We start from the raw sequence: 26,577 nt of genomic DNA on the forward strand, positions 1-26,577 counted from the left end.
AAGCAGAAGAAGAAAGAAGTGGAAAGAAGAAGCCCAGTGGCCAGGCCAGGTGCATGGGTTGAATGGGGCAAATTCCCCCCCTCCGCCCTTTCCCCCCTCCCCTCACTACCTCGTGCTGTTCGCAATGCAAGTGACGTGAGCCTTGTGTTCCCGTGGGCCACGTGGGTGATGCAGCCTTGTGTTCCCGCGTAGCCTGGATTAATTGCTATGGGGGGGGATATTTCTCTGCGGACCACCAATATTTTCTCATGGACCACCAGTGGTCCCTGGCCAACTGGTTGGCGACCACTGTTCTAGTCCAGCTCCCTGCTCAAGCAGGAGAATGAGAACCTATACCATTTCAGACAAGTGACTGTCTAGTCTCTTCTTAAAAACCTGCAGTGTTGGAGCGTCCACAATTTCTGGAGGCAAGTTGTTCCACTGGTTAATTGTCCTCACTGTTAGGAGTTAATTCCAAGTTGCTTCTCTCCTTGATTCAATTTCATCCATTGTTTCTTGTCTGGCCTTCTGGTGTCAGCCTGTCAAATATTTATAAATTTATTAATTTGTTTAAAAAGGTAAAGCACACCATGAAAACATACACATATATACTTCCACCATATGAAAAATATTCTGAGGGCTTCTGCACATGCCAATTCCTTCGATATGTGGCTCTTGATCAGGGATTCCCAACAATGCTAACTTTAAGACTTGTGGACTTCAGCTCCCAGGCTGGCTGGGGAATTCTGGGAGTTGAAGTCCACTGGATTTAAAATATATTTCTTTATATAAGGCTGTTTTGTCTCTCAGTGTGATGCACAGGGGAGAAATGAGCTCAACTTTCAAACATTCATTAATACGAGACTATAAAAAGTGGCTTATGACTCTCTTACAACCATTGAAAATACCCATGGCCACGTGATCAAAATCCGGAGGCTTAACAACTCGTTCCTATTTACGACCATGGCCGTGTCCCAGGGAGGGGGGGTGTCACATGTTTCCCCCCTTGGGCACACAAGCAAAGTCAACCGTTGAGCCAGATTCACTCAACAACCGCGTTACTCCCAACTGCATGGATTCACTTGGCCAGGCAAGCCGTAAAGCGGAGCAAACTTCACTTAACAACTGTCTTGCTTAGCAACAGACGTTTTGGTTGTAGGTTGAGGACTGCCTGTAAATCAGAACCTCTGGCCTGGTTTGGGCCAGCCTTTCAAGAGACCCTTTCCGACAAGGTATACGCGAGGAGAAGCTGTTTCTCAATCTTTTTTCGCCTGGCTGCAAGAAACAAATCCAGCGACGACAAGCAAATTCCAGCTGCTTCGTCTAACTCTCCAGTGAGTTGCACTGGCAAAGCTGGGCGTAGCCGGTTAAGGGAGGTTTCTACACTAGCAACCACCTTCCTTCTGACATGCCCCCTTTTTTTTTTGCTAAAGATTACACAGCAGCTGGTGCCAGCCTGAAAACTGAAAAGGCAGCTTGCAGAGTGGTTTGGAGGCAGGTGGGCAGGACCACCCAGAAACCCAGAATAATCTGGACTGTAAAGTAAGCTAAATTTCCTAGGTCGTTTTTGAGAAGAAAGGGAACAAAAAACTTAACTTGCTTTGATTCTATTGATGTATTGATCTGTTTTGCTGTGTGGCCAGATCACCAAATTATGCAGGAGAAAATTTCATTCTTTTCTCTCTCTTAAAGTAGCTCAACTCTGGAATTTGAAAAGGCTTCTCTCCCCACCAGAGAGATTGTTTACAATTGGCATTTCCTGTTGAATTTAGGATTGCCCTTTTTTTTTCTCCTGGAGGTATTGTTCCTATTTCAGGCTGGAATTGGGGATGTAAATCAATATTTTTCTCTTCGTAAAGGATTGACGTTCCTTTAACTTTGCAAACTGTCTCTTGCTTGAAAGAGGCAAAATAGCGGGTGAAAAATTGCCTTCCACAGTATTTGCACAGCACAATAAAAGGGAAATTGGGTTGGCTGGTTTTGTGGTTAGCTGTGGGGTATGAAGCGAGCACCACTGACATTTCAGCCTATTGTCAAAGCCAGACAGTTGGATTATCTGAATAACTGGGTATGTTTCATTTAATTCATGATATGCAAACCTAAATTAAAAAATATTCTTTCTTTTCTTCTTTCCTTCTTTCTTTTTTCTGTCTGTCTGTCTGTCTGTCTGTCTTTCTTTATCTATGTCTTTTGGTCTTTCTTTCTTTCTGTCTGTCTTTTTCTTTCCTTTTTCTATCTTTCTTTTTCTATCTTTCCTTCCTTCCTTCCTTCCTTCCTTCCTTCCTTCCTTCCTTCCTTTCTATCTGTGTTTCTTTATCTGTCTGTCTGTCTTTCTTTGTTTGTTTTTCAGTCTTTCTGTCTTTCTTTCTTTTTGTCTTTTTGTCTGTCTGTCTTTGTCTGTTTTTCTTTCTTTCTTTCTTTCTTTCTTTCTTTCTTTCTTTCTTTCTTTCTTTCTTTCTTTCTTTCTTTCTTTCTTTTTCTTTCTTTCTTTCTTTCTTTCTTTCTAAATATTTTTTCCAAGGTTTGAAATGTGTTGCTTTTCCAACCCAGCATTAGATATGGACACAATCTAGATTTGACTTTTTGCTGGTGCATACAGTAAAAATTGCTCTGCCTTTCACCCACCAAGTAATTATCTCTTGTGCCGTTCATTGTGAATGACTCATTTGACTTGTGGCAGGAGCTCAAATTGAGTTAAAGTTTTTTTTTAACCTCAGGATATAAGGAGAAGAAATGGTTCTTTGGGTCAATTCTTTTTTGTCAATTGATTAACGAGGTATCAGAGCTGAGGTTTCACACAAAACAGTTTAAGTGCAGAACTGCAATTCTAGTTGACCTAGAACCAGATTTTTTGACGTAGCAGTTTTTCACTTACACATCATATTAATACTTGAGAAGCAAAATACGGAAAGGCCTTGATTTTACTTTTGTGATTTTCCTGAATATGTTTTCTCCAACCTAACACCACCACCCCCGCCAGTGGCATTGATATCCCAAAATTAATAAAAGTTGTAAGCAGTGGTTGGGAAATATGGAAGGTATCAGGACAGATGCACTTGATTTAACAGAATAACAGGAGTTGGAAGGGACCCTGGAGGTCTTCTAGTCCAACCCCTTGCTCAGATTATGTACCATTCCAGACAAATGGCTGTCCAATCTCTTCTTAAAAACTTCCAGTATTGGAGCTTCCACAACTTCTGGAGGTAAGGTCCCACTGATTAATTGTTCTGACTATCAGGAAATTTCTCCTTAAATTCCAGGTTGTTTCTCTCCTTGATTAGTTTCCACCTGTTGCTTCTTGTCCTGCCGGTGCTTTGGATAATAGTTTGACTCCCTCTTCTTCATGGCAGCTCCTCAAATATTGGAAGACTGCTATTTAAGCCAGCACTAGCTGAGGTCTACAGCTGCTTTCTGCTAAAAAGAGGAAGTCAGGTGCATTTATTGCTAACAAAGGAAATGCTCTTTTGTTAAAGAAAATATTGACCTAGAGAAAATGGAGCTAATTTTTCCCATCATATCTTTAGGGCAGAGCTTGGCTGTGCAACTCTTGGTAAACTTTGCCTTTTTATCACCACCAAATTCCCTGATGAAATGACAACAATGCCTACCTATTTTTCATCAATGTCATTGCTGGAACAGAAAGGAAGGATTTAGGTAGTCCTCGACTAATCATCAATTTTTTAGTGAATGTTCAAAGTTACAATGGTGCTTAAAAAAAGGATCTTACAACCGATCCTTGCACTTATGACCATTGCCATATCCCTATGGTCATAGAATCAAGATCACATGAAGTGTTAATACCACTTTATAATGCCTTGGTAAGGTGTCATTTGGAATATTTGCATCCAGGTTTGGTCGCCACGATGTAAAAAAGATGTTGAGACTCTAGAAAGAGTGTAGAGAAGAGCAATGGAGGCTAAAACATATGAAGAACAGTTACAGGAATTGGATATATCTAGTTTAATGAAAAGAAGGACTAGGGGAGACATAATAGCAATCTTCCAATATTTGAGGGGCTGCCACAGAGAAGAAGGGAGCCAAGCTATTCTCCAAAGCACTGAAGGCAGGACAAGAAGCAACAGATGGAAACTAATCAAAGAGAGATCCAAACTAGAAATAAGGAGAAACTTAGTAATAGTGAGAACAATTAACCACTGGAACAACTTACCTTTGGAAGTGGTGGGTTCTCCAACACTGGAAGTTTTTAAGAAGAGCCTGGACAGCCATTTGTCTCACATAGTATAAAGACTCTTGCCTCGCGCAGCAGGTTGGACTAGAAGACCTTCAAAGTCCCTTCCAACTCCATTATCCTGTATTCTGTCACACGGTCAAAATTAATGCTTGGCAGCTGGCATGTATTTCTAATGGTTCCAGTGTCCTGAAATCACACGATCGCCATTGGTGACTTTTCTAGCTGTCTCACTTAATGATCGCAGCAAAAAGAAAAAAGATCATAACATCGAGCACGACCCACTTAACAACTGCCTCGCTTAGGGTGGAAGTTCGAGTCCCAATTGTGGTCATAAGTCAAGGACCACTTGTAGTCGATGGAAATATTTTACGAAGAATGGTGGTAGCCCAGAGACTTCCAAGGAGTGGAGGTCATCATCGGAATATTTGAAGAGATCTTCAACCACGATTCACTTTGTCTGACTCATATCAGGATCCAGGGTTTGTTTTTGGCTGGTTGGATATTTTTGCATACCTTAAGGGAAAACAAAGCCAGGTGGCTTAGAACAGGGCTCTCCAACCTTGCAGCTACAAGCTTGGTGGACTTCAACTCCCAGAATTCCCCAGCCAGCTGGGGAATTCTGGGAGTTGAAGTCCACCAAGCTTGAAGTTGCCAAGGTTGGAGTGCCCTGGTTTAGAAGGAGCCACAAACCAGGCCTGGAGAACTTCTGGCCCCTGACCCAGATGGTCCAGAGTGGCTTCCATGATTTTGTCTTCACATCGTCCTCTACTCCTGAGATACAGCTGATCAGCAGAAGAAGAATTGGACCAGCCAGAAGGAAAGACCATAATTTAATTCCTGTCCCATCTTTGCCTGTTGAAAAATAACTCCGCGATCTACCATTTACCACTCTCAACTCTTCAAATCCCTCCACTTCCTACCGTGTGAATATCCAAAGGGTATCAGGCCTGACCATCTCTCTCTCTTTGGGACTTCTGTTTCCGATCTGTATACAGGCATCCCTTAACTCAGGGGTCTCCAACCTTGGCCACTTTAAGACTTGTGGACTTCAACTCCCAGAATTCCTCAGCCAGCAAAGCAGTATAAAGCTGGCTGAGGAATGCTGGGAGTTGAAGTCCACAAGTCTTAAAGTGGCCAAGGTTGGGGACCCCTGCCTTAACTTACAACTGGTTGTTCAGTGACCATTTGAAGTTACACAGCATGGGGAAAAGCGTTTTTCACACAACCAGTGCAGCCTCCCTGTGGTCACGTGATCCGTAGAGATAGTCCTTGACTCACAACAGTTCCCTTAGTGACCGTTCAAAGTTATTGAGAAAAGTGACTGATGACCTTTTGCAGCCTCCCCAGAGTCACGGGAGTTACATTCAGAGATAGCAATAGCACTTAAGATTTATATACTGCTTTATAGTGCTTTATATCCCTCTCAAAACGGTTTTCAGAGTCAGCCTCTTGCCCCCGACAATCTGGGTCCTCCTTTTACCCACCTTGGAAGGAGGGAAGGCTGAGTCAACCTGGAGCCTGGTGCGATTCGATCTGCCCAATTGCAGTAGGAGTAGCTTGCAGTATGCACTCTAACCACTGCGCCACCGAGGCTCATATAATCAAATGTTTGACAACTGATTCACATTTATGACGGTTGCAGTGTGCCTGGGTCACATGATCCCCTTTGGTGATCTGCTGACAAGCAAAGTCTAATTGGGGAAACCGGATTCACTTAACAACCGTGTTACTAATTTAGCAACTGCAGGCAGCGTGGGATTCTACTGGTTTGGACCGGTTCGGGTGAACCGGATGTTAGATTTACATCTGGTTCTCTGAACCAGTAGTTGAACTGACCAGCTGGCCCCGCCCACCCTGCCCCTCCCTTCCCAGGAGTCTCCACATGGCACCTTTTGGATGCAGGTAAGTGCAGGGACCACACGGAGGATCTGGGAGGGCGAAAAACGGGCCAAACCGGAAGTTCCGGAAGTTCTGGTAGGCCACACCCGCCACGGCCACAGCTACCCAGCCACTGGGCAGCAAACCAGTTGCTGGGATTTTTGAATCTCACCCCTGACTGCAGGGATTCACTTAACAAACGGGGCAAGAAAAGTCGTAAAATGGGGCAAAACTCACTGAACAAATTTCTCACTTAGCAACATAAATTTTGGGCTCAATGGTGGTCCTAAGTTGAGGATCGCTTGAATCAGGCCTTACAGTATCCCTCTCCGTTGGGACTTCTTCTGTTTCTGATCTATATCTCTCACTTCTCATCTCTTCCTCCATCAGGGTCTTGTAGGGTATGCCAATATTTCAATGTGCCACAATCGTGTTTTCCTGGATCTCAAAGGCCTCCATTTCCCAGGCGTTTCCCTGCAAACAATCTTTGCGGTCTTCCTTCAGACGTCTTTCTCTGCCGCCCTCTGACAATGCCTGACTTTAATCCTTGGTGATGGAAAGGGATCACTGCAGCCTCCTCCTCCTCCTCCTCCTCTCTGATTCTTCATAACCTTGTAGACAGTGCCTCATACCAAAGACGCCAACTTTTCTGGTCCGATCGATCAGAATCGAGCTGGAAGGGACCTCGGAGGCCTTCTAGTCCAACTCCTTGCTCAAGGAGGAGACCCGCCTATACCCATTTCAGAGAAGAGGCTGTTTGGTCCCTTCTTAAAAAACCTCCAGTGATGGAGCAGCCAGAACTTCTGGAGACAACTTCTGTTCCGCTGGTTAATTGTTCTCACGGTTTCTTCTTAATTGCAGGTTGCTTCTCTCCTTGATGAGTTTCCATCCATTGTTTCTTGTGCTTTGGAAAATAAGCTGACCCCCTCTTCTTTGTGTTGTTGTTGTTAGTTGCGAAGTCGTGTCCGACCCATCGCAACCAACCCCATGAACAATATTCCTCCAGCCATCCTGTCCTCTACCATCCCCCGGAGACCATTAAAGCTCACGCCGACTGCTTCAGGAAGTCCATCCAGCCACCTCCTTCTCCGCCGTCCCCTTCTTCTTCTATTGCCCTCAACTGTTCCCAGCATTTGGCTCTTCTCCAGGGAGTCCTTCCTTCTCGTGAGGTGGCCAAAGTATTTGAGTTTTAGCTTCAGGATCTGGGCTTCTAAAGAGCGGTCAGGGCTGATCTCCTCTTGGACTGACCGGTTGGATCGCCTTGCAGTCCAAGGGACTCGGAGGAGTCTTCTCCAGCACCAGAGTTCAAAGGCCTCCATTCTTTGGCGCTCAGCCTTCCTTATGGTCCAACTTTCACAGCCATACATTGCAACTGGGAAAACCATAGCCTTGACTATATTCACCTTTGTTGGCAGGGTGATGTCTCTGCTTTTTAGTATGCTGTCTAGATCTTCTTTGTGGCAGCCCCTCAAATATTGGAAGATTGTCATGTCATGTCCCCCCTTGTTCTTCTCTTCCCTAGACTAGCCAGGCCCATTTCCTGCAACCGTTCTTCATATGTTTTAGTCTCCGGGCTTTTAATCGTCTTAGTTGCTCTTCTCTGCGCTTTTTCCAAAGTCTCAGCATCTTTTTTGTAATGTGAAATATCCCATAGGATTATTTTCCCTCTGACCAACATCTAAGCAGGAATAGGGATGAAATGAGAGTTAACAGTGAAAGAGGGTTGTGTGGTGCACTATTTTTATGGATTATCTTGTGACAACTCTTAATCTGCATTTCTGTCACATCTAACAAGCAGAGGAATGGGTTCTCAGGAGTGAAATCTGGCTGGTCGTTGGTATTATTCAGCCAGAGGGAAATTATTTGCGGTAGCTGATATACGTAGTTGTGGATCCTTAGAATGGAATGATTCCCGGCAGGAAAGACTCTTTAACCCAGCGTTTCTCAATGTTGGCAAGATCAAGACAGGTGGATTTCAACTCCCAAAATTCCCCAGCAGCAGCCAAAAAATTCCCCAGTCCACCCTTTCTCAAGTTTAAGAACAAAATTGCATATCTTCTTTCCAAACTATCCTTTTTCAGGTGACTTCACCTACAGTTTGCATCACTGGCCATGTGAGCAGGGGCTCATAGGTTCTGTAGTCCAGCACTTCTGCAGGAAAAATGACCCCATTTCTGATTCAAACTTTGTTCCTGGTCTTTTAAAAATCCATCCTAGGGGATTTTTTCCCCCTATATTACAAACTTTCCAAGCATGAGTATCAATCAAACATGTATATTTCCCTTTTCCTTATTTGGACTTTGAGCTCATAATTTTTCAGGATTGTGCCTTGTCCAAAAACTTGACAGGCCCTTGATGTATTCTGAGGACATTTGGCATTACATACCCAAGTTATTTATTAATGGAAAACCTTTCAATATGGTAATCTCTGAAGTATTTATTTTTGCAGTGAGAGAGATCAAGTGATTCATCATCAAAGAAAAGGTATTCGGCTGTTTATTTCACCAACGCTCTTATATATATATATATATATATATATATTGAAAAGTTGCAAATGCTAAAAAGAAAAGCCAAATAAAAGCAGAGATCATCCCATTGTAGCTCCACTTTTGTGATACGCCCTCGCCCCTAGGGGTTAAATTTGGAGAAACAATATAGACCAGGGTTTGTTTGTTTGTATTTTTATTTATTTGTATCCTGCCTAATTTTTTTTCCTTTCGAAATAAATCAAGATTGTGAACATACCTAATGCTCCTTCCTCTTCCTATTTTCCACACAACAACCCTGTGAGATGGGCCATGCTTAAGGCGGGACTAGAATTCATTGTCTCCTGGTGATTGGCCCAAAGTCACCCAGCCAGCTTTTGTACCTAAGGTGGGACTAGAACTCACCAACCCCTGGTTTCTAAACCAGCCTTTTCACCACTGCACCAAACTGGTTTTCCTACAATAAACTTTCCCAAGAGACCGCAACACTGTGGAAATTGACACTACACACAACGTACAATGACTTGTCCATTTGTTAGCAAGCCACCCTTTGTGTTACCACAAAAGACAGGCAAAAAATGAATTCCTTCCAGGTCTACTGGTAAGGATGATCATAGGATGTGATGAAAAAAGACAATATGGCGGCCACATCAAAATGATCAATTCTCTTCACGTTTTTGATATGTGATGCACATCATGTGTGAGGTGCATAAAAAACAAAAAAAAACCAGACCAGAGTTGGAAGGGGCTTTAGAGGTCTTCTAATTCAGCCCCTTGATCAAGCGGGAAAATCTATATCAGAGGTCTCCAAACTTGGCCACTTCAAGACTTGTGGACTTCAACTCCCAGAATTCTCCAGCCAGCATAGCTGGGAGTTGAAGTCCACAAGTCTTAAAGTGGCCAAGTTTGGGGAACCCTGCCCTATATGATTTCAGACAAATGGTTGTCCAGTCCCTTCTTAAAAACCTTCAGCGTTGGAGCACCCACAGCTTCTGGAGGCAAGTTGTTCCACTGATTAATTGTTCTAAGTGGCAAGAAATTTCTCCTTAATTCCACAGTTGCTTCTTTCCTTGATTAGTTTCCGTCCCTTGTTTCTTGTCCTGCCTTTGGGTGTTTTGGAGAGTAGATGGACTTCCTCTTCTCCATGACAGACCCTCAAATATTGGACTATTGCCACCATGTCACTCCTGGTCCTTCTGTTCATGAAACTAGTTTGCCATTGTGCCTTTTGTGCCTCCTCTCCTGAAGGTGGATTTGTTTGGAGTCCTCTGATTCTGTTTCTGCTTTTCACCTGAAAGGAGATTTCCCTGCAGGATAGAAAAAGTTGAATGCCTGGAGCCAATGAAGCAGAAAACCAGTTTTGTGTCTCAAGGCGAATTTTTCCTTGCGGGGGTGGCATTCCAGTTAAGCCACGATAATCGCCTTTTCTTCTCCTTTCAGCCGCACCCAGTAACTTTCGTTTCTTGAGGTGGTGTCTGTTTGTTTTTGGGGTGAATTTTGGGAAGCTTTTAATTATGGCAAACATATTGCAGTTCCTCCATTTAAGTTTTATTATCTGGCATGTGGTGCCAGTTTTTTTTTTAACTATAATTACCCTTGATATTATTATTCCAATGTGGCATTTATAGCTACCACTTCCTATGCAATTGCCCCTCAAAGGGGCTGGCAATTAAAACAGATCCATGCAGCCTTAGAACATAATAGTCAAAAAACACATTAGGAACTACCAATTAAAAGAATTTTCAAAAATTAAAGCCAAAAGAGTTATCCCCCCCCCCAAAAAAAGGTGGTTTTTTTTTTTTCTATTTAAGCTTCTCTTTTGGGAAGGACTGAAGGAGAAATCTGGCACTTTTTTGGCTTAAGAATTGGATTGGGAAACAGCTTTTGTACAATGTATGTATGTGCGTTTTTTATCTCATTATAACAGGAACAGAGTTGGAAGGGACCTGGGAGGTCTTCTAGTCTAACCTTAGGCAGGAAACCCTATAGCATTTCAGACAAATGGTTCTCCAATCTCTTCTTTAAAACTTCCAGTGTTGGATTATTCACAACTTCTGGAGGCAAAGTCGTTGATTAAATTGTTCTCACTGTCGGAAATTCCTCCTTAATTGCAGGTTGTTTTCTCCTTGATTAGTTTGCATCTGTTGCTTCTTGTCCTTCTTACAGCTGCTTTGCTAAATGAGTTGGCCCTCTCTTCCTTGCTAAACCCCACTAGAGATTTCTAATAAGAGATTGGACAGCCATTTGTCTGAATGAATACTTCAGCTTCAACCATAACAACATAAGAGCAAACAATAGATACAAACTCAAGGTGAATCGCACCAGACTTGATTGCAGGAAATACGACTTCAGCCACAGAGTGGTCAATGTCTGGAATACTCTACCTGACTCTGTGGTTTCTTCCCCAAACCCCCAAAACTTTAACCTTAGACTTTCTACTATTGACCTCACCCCTTTCCTAAGAGGCCTGTAGGGGGCGTGCTTAAGCACACCAATGTGCCTACCATCCCTGTCCCATTGTTTCTTTTATTTTTCTTATATGTATCCATGTATTCATAACTATGTTTTTACTTATACCTATATTTATTATTTATTTATTTATTTACTTACTTACTTACTTACTTATTTATTTATTTATTTGATTTGTCAAGCGATTATAAGATAATAGGTATAAGTATAAACATAGTTGTGAATACATGAAATGGGTACATATAAGAAAAATAAAAGAAGAATAAGAGAAACAATAGGACAGGGACGGTAGCACGTTGGTGCGCTTTATGCACGCCCCTACAGACCTCTTAGGAAAGGGGTGAGGTCAATAGTAGACAGTCTAAGGTTAAAGTTTTTGGGTTTGGGGAAGAAACCACAGAGTCAGGTAGAGTATTCCAGACATTGACCACTCTGTTGCTGAAGTCATATTTCCTGCAATCAAGTTTGGTGTGGTTAACCTTGAGTTTGTATCTATTGTGTGCTCTTGTGTTGTTGTGGTTGAAGCTGAAGTATTCATTGACAGGTAGGACATTGCAATGTATGATTTTATATACTATACTTAGATCGGACCGAAGGCGGAGTAGTTCTAGGTTTTCTAGGTCTAGAATTTCAAGTCTGGTGGCATAAGGTATTCTACAACGAGTAGAGGAGTGGAAAACTCTTCTTGTGAAATATTTCTGGACTTTCTCAACTGTGTTAATATCAGATACGTAATGTGGATTCCAGACTGATGAGCTGTATTCTAGTATTGGTCTAGCAAGTGTTTTGTATGCTGTAGTTATTAGTGTGATATTACCAGAGAAAAAGTTACGTAAGATTAGGTTAACAACTCTTAACGCCTTTTTGGCTATGTAGTGTAGTGTAGCAATTGACAAACCAAATACAATAAATAAAATAAAATAAATGGTACAGGGTTTCCTGCTTGAGCAGGAGGTTGGACTAGAAGACCTCCAATGCCCCTTCCAACTCTGAAACTGTTATAATGAGATAATAAGGCATATGCAGATGTCTTATACCAAAACTGCAATCCTTCCTACTCAAGCCTCTATTTCAGGGGTCTTCAAACTTGGCAAGTTTAAGACTTGTGGGACTTCAACTCCCAGAATTCCTCCTCCAGTCATGTTAGCTCAGGAGTTTTGGGAGTTGAAGTCCACAAGTCTTAAACTTGCCAAGTTTGAAGGCGCTTGTTTGTTTGAAATTTGACCTTGTAGATCAGTGTTTCCTTCAAGCACCTTGAAGGTGTGTGGACTTCAATTCTCAGAGTTCCCCAGCCAGGTGTGCTCCTTAGAAATAACCTGAATATCAAAGTTAGTCCACTGTTTTTTGAGCCCCTGGAGGTCATTCCAAGCTGTTGGGGAAAACATAGATTTCAGCTTTGACAAATCAACCTCTTTGCCCATCTTAAAAGAATTTGGTGTTTTCCTATCCAGGGAAGGACTGGTACTTCGCCAATACTTTATGACAATATTTTTCAACTCAGCAAACTTAAGAGATGAATGGCATTGAACTCCCAGAATTCCCTGAGACAGAAAATTCCTCCAGTGATGGGCCAACCTAATTCTTGATCACCTATTTCCAGATCTTGTTTAGAGGACCAGTTCTCACCCGTGAGGAATATTGGACGCCCTCCTTTTAGAATAGATCTCGGTATTAAGAAAAGGCGAGGTGGCCTGAATCCCAGAGGCACAGATAACGTTCTGAAGCCATTCAACTGGACATGATTATTACTGTCAGTCACTTCGGCCAAGAACTTTAATTCTGAAACGACTGCGTGTCTCTGTAAAAATATAGTTTTGCCTAGAAATAATTAGAAGTTAGTTATTTGAACGGACTGGATGCCAAATGGAAATCATGAGGTGGGAAATCAAATAAGTTGCTATTTTAGCCCTTTGTTTGGTGGTAATTTCCTGTTTTGAATATACCTCTACCAAAACAAGTTGCCCTAACCTACATTTCTTTTTTTCTCTCCCCCCAAGGAGCTTAGGAAAAGCAACATTTTAATCAGATGAACAAAATCTATATAATGTTGTGTCACTTTTTTTTGCCTTCTCTTCTTCTCCAGCTTTGGAAATGGTCCGGCAATTGCCTTCTTTTTTACATTTTTTATTTGGTGGGGGTGGACAATTTGGCAAGTTGAGGACTAAGGTTGTCTTCGACTTACAATAGTTCGCTTAGTGACCGTTCAAAGTTACAACAGCACTGAAAAAGAGTGACTTATGACCCCTTTTCACAGTTACGACTTTTGCAGCATGGTCACTAAATCAAAATTCGGAATGTTTGCCAACTGACTCATATTTATGATAGTTGCGGTGTCCCAGGGGAAGTCCATGGGGAAGCAGGACTCACTTAATAACTCACTTACTAATTTAACACCTACATTGACTTAATTCATTCATAATTTAACATTCACTTAACAACGGTGGCAAGAGAGGTTGCAAAATGCGGCAAAACGTACTTAAATGTCTCACTTCGCAACCGAAACTTTGGGCTCAATTGTGGGCGTAAGTCGAGGGCTACCTGTACCACACCCAAAACCTCTCACAGCATGCAAAGACGTTACCATTCTAGATTTGGGCTGCTACGTGTGGAATTCACCTGTGTTTCCACACCCATAAAGGGTAGGGCACAGCCCGTGACTGCATATGTCCAGATGGATTTCATCGGCCGACATTTGAAACCCTTGAACTGAAATATCAGGAAAGAGTACAATTGGAAGGATTTATTGCAAATGTCAGTTTTCAGGAAGAAGGGGAGAAAACACAGGAGTCGTTTCGTTTGAGGTTTAGTGTGTACAATAAAAACTCCCACGGTGGAGCAGATTAAAACAATGGATGACAAGAGAATCAAAACGTTGTTTTCAGTGCAGTTCAGGGGAAATAATCAACAAAAGGGCGCAACTTTTTAACCTGAAGTTCATCCACTCCATTTTGAAGATGGAAGGGAGGGAGGGGGCGATTGATTGTCAGCAGCTATACACCCCTAAGATTTACCCTGGAGTAGGGCTGCAGATTCAATTACAGGGCCTGGGGGGCAAAGATAAGAATTTAGCAGATTCTTATATTCTGAGGAATTTGGATCTAAAGATGCAGGTCGCTAGTCCTCATTAAGGTCATACATGGTGGGAAAGAGGTTGCTGATGATTCAGCTTTGGTAGACTGCCAATTTAAACATCAGTTATTATTTTTTAAATATTTATACATATGCACACATGCATAAATTGTATGAGAAACACTTCTAGATGCAATATTTGTTCCACTGCTGTTTCTTTTCTTTGTTTTTCCTTCTGCTTCCCATTTATATTTTCTCTTGTTGTGTTTTGTTAGATAAAGAAGAAAATCTCTTGTTTTTTCTTGGTCTTTTAATTAGATACACCATTATTTCATTCTGTGGGACTAGAACTCACAGCCTCCAGATGATTGGTCCAGACTCCAAAGACACACAGCTGGCTTTCATGCCTAAAGTGGGACTAGAACTCATTGTCTCCTAGTAACTGGCTCAAAGTCACCTTGCTTAGGGCAAGTCTAGAATTCACACCCTCCTGATTTCTAATCCAGCACTTACATCAAAAGAACTCCATATTCTCTCTCTCTCTCTCTCTCTCTCTCTCTCTCTCTCTCTCTCTCTCTCTCTCTCTCTCTCTCGTTTCATTCCTGTACCAGGGGAACACTTTGTCCAGCAGTTGTGCTGAACACACAAATTTTTCTCTGACAAAAAAAAAAAGGAATCCAACTTTCCTTTTTCATCCGGTCTCTTTGAATAGGATTGCTCACCATTTTAGAGGGAATTATTTTACATTTTTCTCTATTTCTGAGTGGTAGCTGCCTTGAGTGAATACAAAAGAGAGACATAAATTGAGATAATAAAGTAATTAGGCCTCCAGGGGCCTTCCTGCATAAGGTGTTGCACTTTCCACAGTTAAAGGGTGGGGGGGGAATAAAACAATTGCAGGATTTATATTTACCCCTCATTTGTTTTTGCAGCTTCATCTGATCAAGGATGACAGACGTTGAAAGAGAAATGGGCCTTCCGCCCATTGAGCAGAAACCAGGGCTGCAAATATGGACCATCAAGGTAAAATATCGTTGATATTTCCCACAAAGTGAAATTTATTCCAGCAGGGACCATCATGTCATTCAAATCATTTCCGTATTGACTGACAAATCAATGCATTTTAGTCCTTGACTTACAACTAGTCTCGTAGCAACCTGAGTTAAGTTATAATTTACCCAGAAAAATGAAATTATGATCTGGTTCCAAAGTTCCAATGATCATCTGGAACTTCGGACATTGACAACATAGCTGGACTTATGGTCATTTATAGCATCCGACAGTCACATGACTGTACTCTACGATGGCTTTTTCGAAAACTGGGAGTTAACTTTTTGCTTATCGAATGCAGCATTCATTTAATGACCACCACAAAAACAATAATGAAATTGGACTGGTCAATTTATGACAATGATGACTTAGGACCATAATGAGCAGGCTCCATTGAGGTCATATGTCAAGGACTACCTGATTGGAAGAGATTAAATACAACAGATGCAGATTCAAATATAATGAGCATTGCATTGAGTTTTGGTTGCCACGATGTAAAAAAGATGTTGAGACTCTAGAAAGAGTGCAGAGAAGAGCAACAAGGATGATTAGGGGACACTGAAGGCTAAAACATATAAAGAACAGCTGCAGGAATTGGGTATGGCTAGCTTAGTGAAGAGAAGGACCAGATAAGACAGGATAGCAGTCTTCCAATATTTGAGGGGCTGCCCCAAAGAAGAGGGGGTCAAGCTATTTTTCAGAGCACCTGAAGTCAGGACAAAAAGCAACAGATGGAAACTAATCAAGGAGAGAAGCAACTTAGAACTAAGGAGGAATTTCTTGACAGTTAAGAACAATTAATCAGTGGAACAATTTGTCTCCAGAAGTTGTGAATGCTCCAACACTGGAAGTTTTTAAGAAGAGATTGGACAGCCATTTGTCTGGAATGGTACATAATCTGAGCAAGGGGTTGGACTAGAAGACCTCCAAGGTCCCTTCTATTCTATTCTATTCTATTCTATTCTATTCTATTCTATTCTATTCTATTCTATTCTATAGAACCGGGGTTGAGTTTGTGTGAAGATAAATGACACCCTCCCCGCAAAAAATGTAGCACGTAGTTTCTTCAGTAGTTAACAAATGCAATCGGTTTTTATACAACAGTGTCAGCTAGCAAACCTCTTCCTTTTTGTTTTAAGTCATGCTGCACATCAAACTTTGCTTAAGTTTAACTTTACTTTAATATTAATTATGGTGTTGGGAAAGATGGAAGGCAAAAGGAGAAGGGGGCAGCAAAGGATGAGAGGCTTAGATAGCGTTATTGACGCAACAAACACAAATGTGGACAGACTCAAAGAGATAGTGGAGGACGTGTGTGTGTGTGTGTGTGTGTGTGTGTGTGTGTGTGTGTGTATTTGTGTCCTCGCTTGCTGTGGTCCATGGAGTTGTGAAGAGTGAGGCACAAACCAGCAAATGAACCACCAGAACAGAATCAGATCCAAAATTTTGCTGATCCATATTTCAAAGTCAATGTCTTGGTTGAACTTAATTTTTTAAAAATAAATTAAAATAAACCTCTGGGACAATACTTCTAGTGGACACTCACTGTTCATGGCTTTATTTTATTTTACTTATTTATTTGTTTGTTTGTCAAACATTTACAAGATAACAGGTATAAATAAATGAACATAAACATAAACAAAGGAAGTAAATACAGATAAATAGGGATAGTAAGACAGGGATAGTAGGCACGCTGGTTTTACATGCTTTGTTATCTTACAGTGGATGATTGTAATATTTTTTTTATGTTTTCATGCTGCATATCACCCCGTTGTTTGACATGAGCAGCAAATAAAGTTCATAATAAATAGTGATTTTTTAAAAAAAAATGTTGCTGTGTTTGCATGCAGCCAACTGTAGTTTACTCCACAAATCATGATTAAGCATACTTGGGTTATGTGAACCAGTGGCTTTAGCAATGTAACCTCTCCAAAACAAGGAAGAGAGATTTGGGGTTGATTATGATAGGACTTCTCTGCTCCTTGCCCCAACCGGTCAATACTGACCTTGGCAGACAAATATATGTATATATATCAGCATTCGAAACCCTCTGAGACAGAGTTTACACCAAGCTGCAGCTTTTTAGAAACAGCTGATCTTTAGTGGTCTCTTCTGACCAACCAGCTTATCCTGTTCAGCAAGTTTTGCGTGAGGTGAAGCAGAAAACTTCACCTGGTTAATGAATGAAGCCAAAAATATATATATCTGTGAATTTTGAAATAAGACTGTGCAGCCATGCACGGAAGTTCCAGGAATATTTAGAAGTTCAAGAAATTTTCATGGGGGAAAAACAGGGGTGGAGTGAAGAATTCTCAACAATAATGAAGGCAAATATATGTGTCCCAGGATAACATTGCAGGATCCAATCTGGATCGATCGTGAGGACTAGGGGTTTAGTCTTCCAAGCTTTCAGACTTGTGCTGGAACCCATCCTCAGGGAACTTCTCTCTCTCTTTGGGTATTCTGTGCCTGGTATTTGTAGGGTGCCCGGTGTATGTGGCTTTTTAGATGTTGTTTGGATTGTTGGTGGTTGGTTATTAAGTTTTGGCTTTTGTTTCCTTGTACTGCCAAGCCTTCGCCTCCTAAGTATTTGATAAGCTGGTGGCAAATCCGCATTCCTGTTGATTGAGGAAGGGCTCGTTTCCCAGGCTTCAATCACTTCCCTGGCTGTTTTTGTGCCTGCTCGTCCAACAATCTTAATAGCTGCAAAATTGAATGTGGGTCCTTGTCCATTGCAGCGTGAGTTTGGGCCCCCTCCTCCTCTGACTTGCATTCCCAACAAGGTCTAATGCTTTAACTCTACCTCGGAACATGAATAGATTTATATTTTTGATTTGCAATGCTTGCCTCCCCAATGTTGGATCAAAAGAAGACAAGCTCCTGTCTCTTTTGTAGTTATGGAGATCAGATAAGTTTTTTGCAATAATAGAATAACAAAATTGGAAGAGACCTTGGAGGCATATTATTCCAACCTAATTAATTGTCCAAACTGTCAGGAAATTTCTCCTTAGTTCTAAGTTGCTTCTCTCCTTGATTAATTTCCACCCGTTGCTTCTTGTCCTGCGCTCAGGTGCTTTGGAGAATAGCTTGACTCCCTCTTCTTTGGGGCAGCCCCTGAGATATCGGAACAGTGCTATCATGTCTCCCCTGGCCCTTCTTTTCATCAGCCTAGACATACTCAATTCTTGCCATCATAGTTTGGACTTCACATCTTCAAGTCAAGGAACGCTGATTTTAGGAAACAGACCATACCCCAAAATTCAGAATCATGTTCATTTGGGCTGGTGGACCTCCCAAATTGGTAAAGTACATCCACCTTATAGCACAAAAGAAAAAGCAGAGGAAAGGCTTACCCATGGGATGTGTGTGTGTGTGTGTGTGTGTGTGTAATTTTTATTAAGTGTGATTATGTTAAAAATATAGAAGAAGTAAAAGTTAGAAAAATAAGAAAAGGAAAGAGAAAGGTATAAAGAAAGAAAAAAGAGTATCAGTAGTTCTTGACTTACAACCACCATTGAGCCCAGAATCTATATTGCTAAGTGAGACATTTGTTAAATGAATTTTGTCCCACTTTACGACCTTTCTTGTTAAGTGAACCCTGCAGTTGTTAAGTTAGTAACATGGTTGTTAAGTGAATCTGGTTTCCCCCATTGACTTTGCTTGTCAGAAGGTCACAAAATGTGATGACATCACGACCATCACGAATATGAATCAGTTGCCAAGAAACTGGTGAAACAGTCATAAGTCACTTTTTTCAGTGCCGTTGTAACTTTGAATGGTCACTAAACAGACTGTTGTAAGTTGAGGACTACCTGTAATGACCTCCGCCTTTCTTTGGTACAGCAGATGACAGAAATAATTCAACCTCAATCTTTCCCTTTTACATTTCACAACATTTCAAGCCATTTCTACAATTACAAAACCATTCTAATCATCGAAACCTAAAATCAAATTCTCATTTTTTTCCCAGTTTCAAGCAAAACATATAGAAAGCGGTTTTCAAGTAGAAACAAAACTAATTAATTATTTCTTTTAAAAAAAATGTTTTTCTATCTCCACCAATCCAGGGATTTTGACATCAATTCTTTCATTGTTGGAATCAGTGTGTTTTTCCATCTTGGTGCATGTAAGATTCTTGCACAGTCAACATATATAATCATGAAGTCCCTAATTTTCTTTCAAGTTCTTTATCCATCAAATTATTGAGCAGAGAACTTCATGATGTGATGTATTGCAGTTGAGTTGCAATCTTGACCTGATTTACCAGAGTCCAAAGTATTGTCAGGGACACAACACAATACACATCCTGTCCATGACCGCTTTTCTTTGTTACCTTTTGCAGGATGGCTTCATGGTATCCCAAGCAGAATGACTAGATCTGCAATAGCTTTGTGCCATATAGTGTCAACAATTCTCAAGACTCTTTTTTCTGCTATGTATTCCAAATGGTCTGTGATTAGTATATATAATATACGTGTGTGCATGGGTGGGATTCAAAAATCCAAACAACCGGTTCTCTGCCTGGTTGCTGGGTGGGCGTGGCCTGCCAGAACTTCCAGAAAGGCCATTTTTTGCCTTCCCCGGAGTCCAGAGGCCTCCGCTGGGCTCCAGAGCCCTCCAGAAGCAGGCGCATTTCTGGACTTCCGGAACTTCCGGAACTTTCAGCTCAGCCGTTTTTCGCCCTACCAGAGACTCCGCGTGGAACCTGAACTTACCTGCATCCAAAACAGGCCACGTGGAGACTCCTGGGAGGGGAGGGACAGGGCGGGCGGGGCCAGCTGGTCATTTCAACTACCGGTTCGGCAAGCCAGATGTAAATTTAACATCTGGTTCACCTGAACCAGCCTGAACTGGCTGAATCCCACTCCTCTATGTATGTATATACACATGCACACACACACACACACACACACACACACACATATATATATATACATACATACACACACATACACATATATATGTGGGGGGGGTGTTTGTGTGTGTGTGTGTATGGGCGTGGCTTGTTGGGCATGGCAGGGGAAGGATACTGTAAAATCTCCAGTCAGAGGTGGGATTTGCTGATTGTCTGAACTACTCAAAATTTCCCCTACCGGTTGGTTTTTTTCTTCATCCTGATTGGTTGGGAGTCTTGGTCTGTGTTTATTGGTCTTGGGCAGACCAAGACTCCCAACCAATCAGGATGAAGAAAAAACCATTCTGGCACAGCAGTAGGCTAGCACCAAATTTAAAATAGAAACAGCTGTGAAAGTCCAACTAACAGATGAACAGTATACAGAAGCCTGATGATGGCAGATGAGATTCTGTCGAAACGTTGCTACAACTTTAAAAGCACAACTATAATGATGTGGGAAAATACCCGAACAAAGCGGAATACCATATATATGCATGTATATATATGTATATATATGTATATATATGTATGTATATGTATATGTATATGTATGGTATTCCGCTTTGTTTTTTATATATATATATATGTGTGTGTGTGTGTGTGTGTGTGTGTGTGTGTGTGTGTTTTCTGAGGTTCTCGCGGGTATTTGTTTGTGGATCTTTGGTTATTCAGGTTTTCTCCCGCGTAAAATTGGAAGTATCTAGGCGACGTTTCGATGAAGTCTCATTCATCATCTTCAGGCTTGTGTCTTCGGCTTTGTGCTTCTTGGAGTAATGTGAGCTTGCAGCTGCTTCTTCCTTTTAACTGCTAGTGGGTGTGGGTGGGTGTGTGTGTATATATATATATATATATATATATATATATATATATATGTGTGTGTGTGTGTGTGTGTGTGTGTGTGTGTGTGTATGTATGTATAGCTGAATACCATATATATATGTGTGTATATATATATGTGTGCATATATATGTATTTATATATACATGTATGTGTGTATATACATTCCATTCCATTCTATTCTTCATTCCAGTATCTATTCTATTCTATTCTATTCTATTCTATTCTATTCTATTCTACTCTATGCTACGCTACTCTATTATATTATATTATTCTATTTATACAGATATATATCTATATCTATCTATCTCTGTGTGTGTATGTATATATTTTCTTTTGAGAGCATGCATCAGAATTTCATTTTTTTAATATGTTCCAGCCAGTGTGCAGTGCAGGAAGAGTGACAATAAATGTTATCTTATATTTATGTAATTATTTAAATTATTTATGCAGCTGTCCATTTCCTTTACATTTGTTTGGGTTTGTCTGTTTGTTCTTTCTTACTATGCACAAGTTCTTTCTTCTTCCCCAAAGCATTTCTGAGTCCACTGTCCTATGCTAAACATTGGGATCTCTCTGACACTTTCCAAAGCATCTCACAAGGACTTTTGGCATAGCATATTATGGTATCTTCTCTTCTGTTTCAGAATATGAAGATGGAGCCTATTCCCGCAAAGGCTTATGGGAGTTTCTTTGAAGGAGACTGCTACATCATATTAAATGTAAGATATGGTCAAGAAAGAATAACTGATTCACAGGTAGTCATCCAGTTACGAATGTAATGGAGCCTGCCAATTACATTCGTAACCTGAGGATTAATTAAATGAACGAGCCCTATCCCTCCTTTCTCCAGTGCATTCGTTAATCGAATGCGCAAATTGTTAAGAGTGCATGGGTACCTCTGGAGTGGGAAAGACTATGGGAGGCAGTAGTGGGATTCAAATTTTTTTACTACTGGTTGTGGCTTGGTGGGCATGGCAGGGGGAGGTTACTGCAAAATCCTCATTCCCTCCCCACCCCACTAACCTGCTTTCCAGCTCCGTTCTCCTGTGCAGGGCAACCAAAGAAGACCCAGCCAATCAGCTGGAACTCGATGGGAGGCGGAGAATAGATGGGGGCGGGATCAGCCAGAGGTGGTAGTGGCCGGTTCTCCGAACTATTCAAAATTTCTGCTACCGGTTCTCCAGAACTGGTCAGAACCGGCTGAATACCCACCTCCGATAGGAGGCCTAGTTCAGGGGACAAGACCACTGTATCCGGCCAGCAAAGGCCTCCCCCCACCCATTGAGAAATCCTCTTCCCTATCTCTTGGGGGTCCCAAGTTGCTTGAGCCTTTCCTCTTCATTCCCATCACCCTTTGGTGCCAGGGTTAAGAGTCCCACGCTTCTCACGCTCTCCTCCTGCACGGCCTTGGATGCTAGAACTGAGAATGTGTGTGAGATTCCACCAGAAATATAATTAAACATTACTCTTCTATACAACTTCCTAATCTCTCGTGCTGGCTTTAGGATTATTCTACCATGGTTTTAAAAATGAACCCTACCCAAAGGTGCTTTTTCAAAAGGCAACTGGGCTTGGCTTTTCTCTGAAGACATTTTGCTTCCGATGCAAGAAGTTTCTTCAGCTCTGACTGGATGGTGGGGAATGGAAGGATTTATACTCCTTGCAGACAGCTGGTCATTTGCATCCTTTTTGGAGAGTCGTTGAGGCCACCCGGAGGTTTATCTGTGTTCTCAAAGTCACCTGAGTGGTGCAAATGGGAGTGCAGCTTTCTTGGAAGCACTGAAAGGACTGTGTTGTTGAGAAGTCGGAGCTGTGCTTTCTGCAGGATTTTTCTGCCCTGTGTCGTCCCCCCATTGTCAAACACAGGCGCAGGCCTCCTGGGATGAGACCATGCTGTCTACATCCCAAACTGAAATGCAAATCATTCCTGCCATCTGCAACTTCTCTGGAAATGTCTGCCCATGTCTTCAAAGAAAAACAAGAAAGTCGAGTTGCCTCATGAAAAACCACCTTTGGTAGACGTTCCAAAAGTTTTCTTGAGGAAAAATTGGGGTACTGTGAGGAATTCTCACAGGAGGATGGAAGGATTTATATTCTGTGAGGTCATCTGATCGCTGCCTGTGTTTCCCCAAAAATAAGTCCTACCTAGAAAATAACCCCTCGCATGATTTTAGTGTGCACCTAATATAAGCCCTACACAAAAAAATAAGCCCTAGTTAAGAGTCCACCCATTTGGTCCCACCATCTGTTTTGTTTACCCATGGCCCCTTTGCACCCCTGCCCCGTGCCTCAACTGATCAGTGGCAGTGCTGCAAGCAATTCAGCGCATCCTCCCGAAACCATTTGCAGATAAATCAGTCCCTCTTTGAGTTGGCATTTTCGCGCAGCAGTGGACAGAGCCTTGGAGCTTCGAGTGGGTTTTTTGCCTCTTTCCTGCTGCAGGAGTAAAGCAAGCAAGCCAGAGGTGGGTATTCAGCAGGTTATCTGACCAGTTCTGGAGAACCGGTAGTGGAAATTTTGAGTAGTTCGGAGAACCAGCAAATCCCGCCTCTGACTGGAGATTTAGCAGTATCCTTCCCCTGCCACGCCCACAGAAGCGGTAGTAAAAAAAATTGAATCCCACCACTGAGGCAACCGTGAACAGGCAAAGGTAAAAGAGCACTGGAGGATGACATAGGACAGTAGGGGTGGAGTATGGAGGGGATGCAACATTGTGCCACCCCTGCCACACCTCCTGCCTTGCGTTCGCCTTGTAATGGTGGCACCCTCCTGCTGGACGCACTGTGCATCTGCCTGCATGAGAAAAAAATAAGACAGCCCTAGAAAATAAGCCCTAGTTATTATTTTGGTATCCAAAAGAAAATAAGGCCGGGTGTTATCTTAAGGGAAACATGATAGTACCCCCTCTGAGAGTCATTAAAGCCACTTGGAGGTTTATTGGGATGCTCTCAGAGTTACCTTAATAGTGCAAATGGAGAAGCAACAATCTTCTTGGAACTTTCCAAGTTCCTTCAGACAAGCAAAGCCAGATTAACTTAGCAATCCTCTTACTAACTTAACAACTGCAGTGTTCCATTTAACAACGATGGCAAGAAAGATCGTCAAATGGAATGAAACTCGCTGCCCAGCTTAGCGAAATAAATGTTGGGCACAGTAGTAGTCGTAAGTCAAGTACTGTGTTTGGGCATTTTTTGGATCATTGTTTTAAAAACAACAACAATATTCTTCCTTTTCCCAACCCATCCTTCAAGCGACGCCAATGGGAAAATAGTTCAATGCCGTGTTTGTTCCTTTCCAGAACACAAAGATGCAGCATCGCTTCGCCACTGATCTCCACTTTTGGATCGGGCGCGATGCCAGCCAGGACGAGCAAGGAGCTGCCGCTTTCTATGTCACCCAGATGGATGATTCCCTGCAAGGGATGGCCATTCAGCATCGAGAGGTTCAAGGGCACGAATCCGCTGCTTTCAAAAGTTATTTCAAGAAAGGCATCATGTGAGTGTTAGGAAAACGTGCCTATGCAGGGGTCTCCAACCTTAAGACTTGTGGACTTCAACTCCCAGAATTCCTCAGCCAGCATTGTTCTGTCTTTTATAATGACTGGCTGAATATAAAGACAGACAGACATACTCTACAAAGGCTTCCATACAAAGTTTCTTTATTGGTTCACCAGGCATCCTCAACTATAACTCACGGTTATGTCGAGATCCATCTAATGTCCAATTCTTTGCATAGCTGACTTCATAGTGTAAAGGAATAGTGACCTTTCATCCCATAACGAAGGAGCAAGGGGGTGAAGCACCAGAACCCTGCTGGGGTCAAGGCAAGAGTGAAGGACCACCCCCAACCCAACCAAGGGTCAATTCAGTGACCAATCAGGATTACAGACGTGGCCACATGACAGGAACTACATTTCCCAGGATGCATTAACTACATTTACCATAAGGCATTCCCTTAAGGGGGCAGCTCCCAATTCTAACTTACTATCCCACTTCCCAATTAACTATATACTGTCTGGACAGCACAAGCATAGCTCAATTCTGAGAGTTGAAGTCCACAAGTCTTAAAGTTGCCAAGTTTGGAGACTTCTGGTCTATGCAATGAACAAAACACTCTAACAACCTCCTGTTCCTTTTTTATTTTAGTTTCCTTCACTTGTTCAACAATACTCTCATTTAGGTAGTTCTTGACTTATGACCGATTGTTTAGCGACTGTTAGAAGTTACGACAGATCTTCCCCTGGGGGTGGGTGAATTGTACTTGCAACTGACCCAGTTGCAAAGTTTCCACAACTGCCTGGGGTCACATTTCAGGTACTTAGCAACCCCGCCACAAAAATAGCCGTTTGCATCATCCTATAATCACACCAATCGTTTTGGTTGTTTTTGGTTTTTTTGCTGAAAACCGGTATTTACTTCTGGTTTTCAGTGAAGAAAGAGAAAAAGTAAGTCTTAATGACCACTGCAAAGAAAAAAAGATGGTCAAATCAGTTTGGCCCCTGTTTTGTGACCATGGCAACTTACAAGAATAATCAGGAAATTCCGTGATGGTGGTAAGTCGAGGATTACCTGTAACAATGAGGTCTAGTAACCTATTCTTTTTTTTTTTTTTTAAGAAATATATATATATTTTAAAGTGAGCTTCCTGCAAGGAAAAGGCATATTATTTAGAACCCTGACAGTAAGATTCTAACTAGCTGTGTGACCCTTTAGAGTAGCTGTTATTTCTCTAAAAGTATCCCCTTTGGTGATTAAATATGAAGTCTTGTTTTCAACAGCTACAAGAAGGGAGGATTGGCTTCAGGGTTCAAGCATGTTGAGACCAACATGTATAACATCAAACGGCTCCTTCATGTTAAGGGCAAGAAACATGTGTCAGCTACAGAGGTAAGGACAGCCCCTCCCCTGATATATATATTTAATATATTTGCATTCTCAAAAACTAAACTTAAGTAAATGCAACTGTCCAGACCAGGAGATTAACTCAGAAAAGCTAAAACTATTTTTTTTCAAGGCCATTAACAGATTAACAGAGTTGGAAGGGACCTTGGAGGTCTTCTAGTCCAACCCCCTGCTCAGGCAGGAAACCCTACATACCATTTCAGACAAATGGCTGCCCAATCTCTTCTTTAAAAACTTCCAAGGTTGGAGCACCCAAAACTTTTAGAGGCAAGTTATGTAATACAGGAAGTCCTCAACTTACAACCATAACTTGGAGCAGAACTTCTGTTGCCGAGCAACAAGGTTGTCAAGGGAGTCATGCCCAATTTGGCAACCTTTTCCTGCCACCGTTGTTAAGTGAATCTCACCGTTACTAAATGAATTGAGCTTGCTTGTTGGAAGCTGTCTGGAAAGGATGCAAATGGTGATCCCAGGATCCCAGGTTGTAGATATATGCCAGTTGCCAGCTGTCTGAACTTTGATCATGTGCTCATGCGGTGAATGTCATAAATGTGAGGACCAGTCGCAAGTCACTTTTTTTCAGGGTTATTATAACTTTGAAGGGTCATTAAATAGATGGTTCTAACTGAGAACTACTGTTAACAGACTCTTTCAAGTCTGATTGTGTTCTGACCTAGGCTTCCTTAGAAAGCGTAAAACACAATCTTAGTTTCAGCAAAACCTCTTTTATTTGTATGGCTGTGAATTACGTTCATTCCCAGCCTGCAAGTCTTCACAAAACAGTCTATCAGGGGAATGTTTATAGACACCACCTTATCG

General features: G+C 41.8%; 1 protein-coding gene and 1 long non-coding RNA gene across 3 annotated transcripts in view; one reads left to right on the plus strand and one right to left on the minus strand.

Moving 5' to 3' along the window:
- LOC148128753 (uncharacterized) overlaps window positions 1-26,577 on the minus strand; it is a 271,070-nt gene that overhangs the window by 171,323 nt on the left and 73,170 nt on the right. The window lies entirely within an intron of this gene.
- Window positions 1,438-26,577, plus strand: part of VILL (villin like) — a 70,926-nt gene continuing 45,786 nt past the window's right edge. Inside the window, exons 1-5 of one of the 2 annotated variants that reach the window (XM_087946958.1) lie at window positions 1,438-2,047; window positions 15,006-15,096; window positions 21,502-21,576; window positions 24,156-24,352; window positions 25,635-25,743. In XM_087946958.1, the coding sequence (XP_087803084.1) occupies window positions 15,022-15,096; window positions 21,502-21,576; window positions 24,156-24,352; window positions 25,635-25,743 (456 nt within the window). In that variant the 5' untranslated portion in view covers window positions 1,438-2,047; window positions 15,006-15,021. The remainder of the gene's footprint in view (window positions 2,048-15,005; window positions 15,097-21,501; window positions 21,577-24,155; window positions 24,353-25,634; window positions 25,744-26,577) is intronic. The other variant, XM_087946957.1, reaches the window with a different exon arrangement.

The sequence above is a fragment of the Notechis scutatus genome, chromosome Z (genome assembly GCF_049901735.1).
Source record: "Notechis scutatus isolate UNSWTSFEM ecotype Mainland chromosome Z, rNotScu1.2, whole genome shotgun sequence".
Lineage (NCBI taxonomy): Eukaryota > Metazoa > Chordata > Lepidosauria > Squamata > Elapidae > Notechis > Notechis scutatus.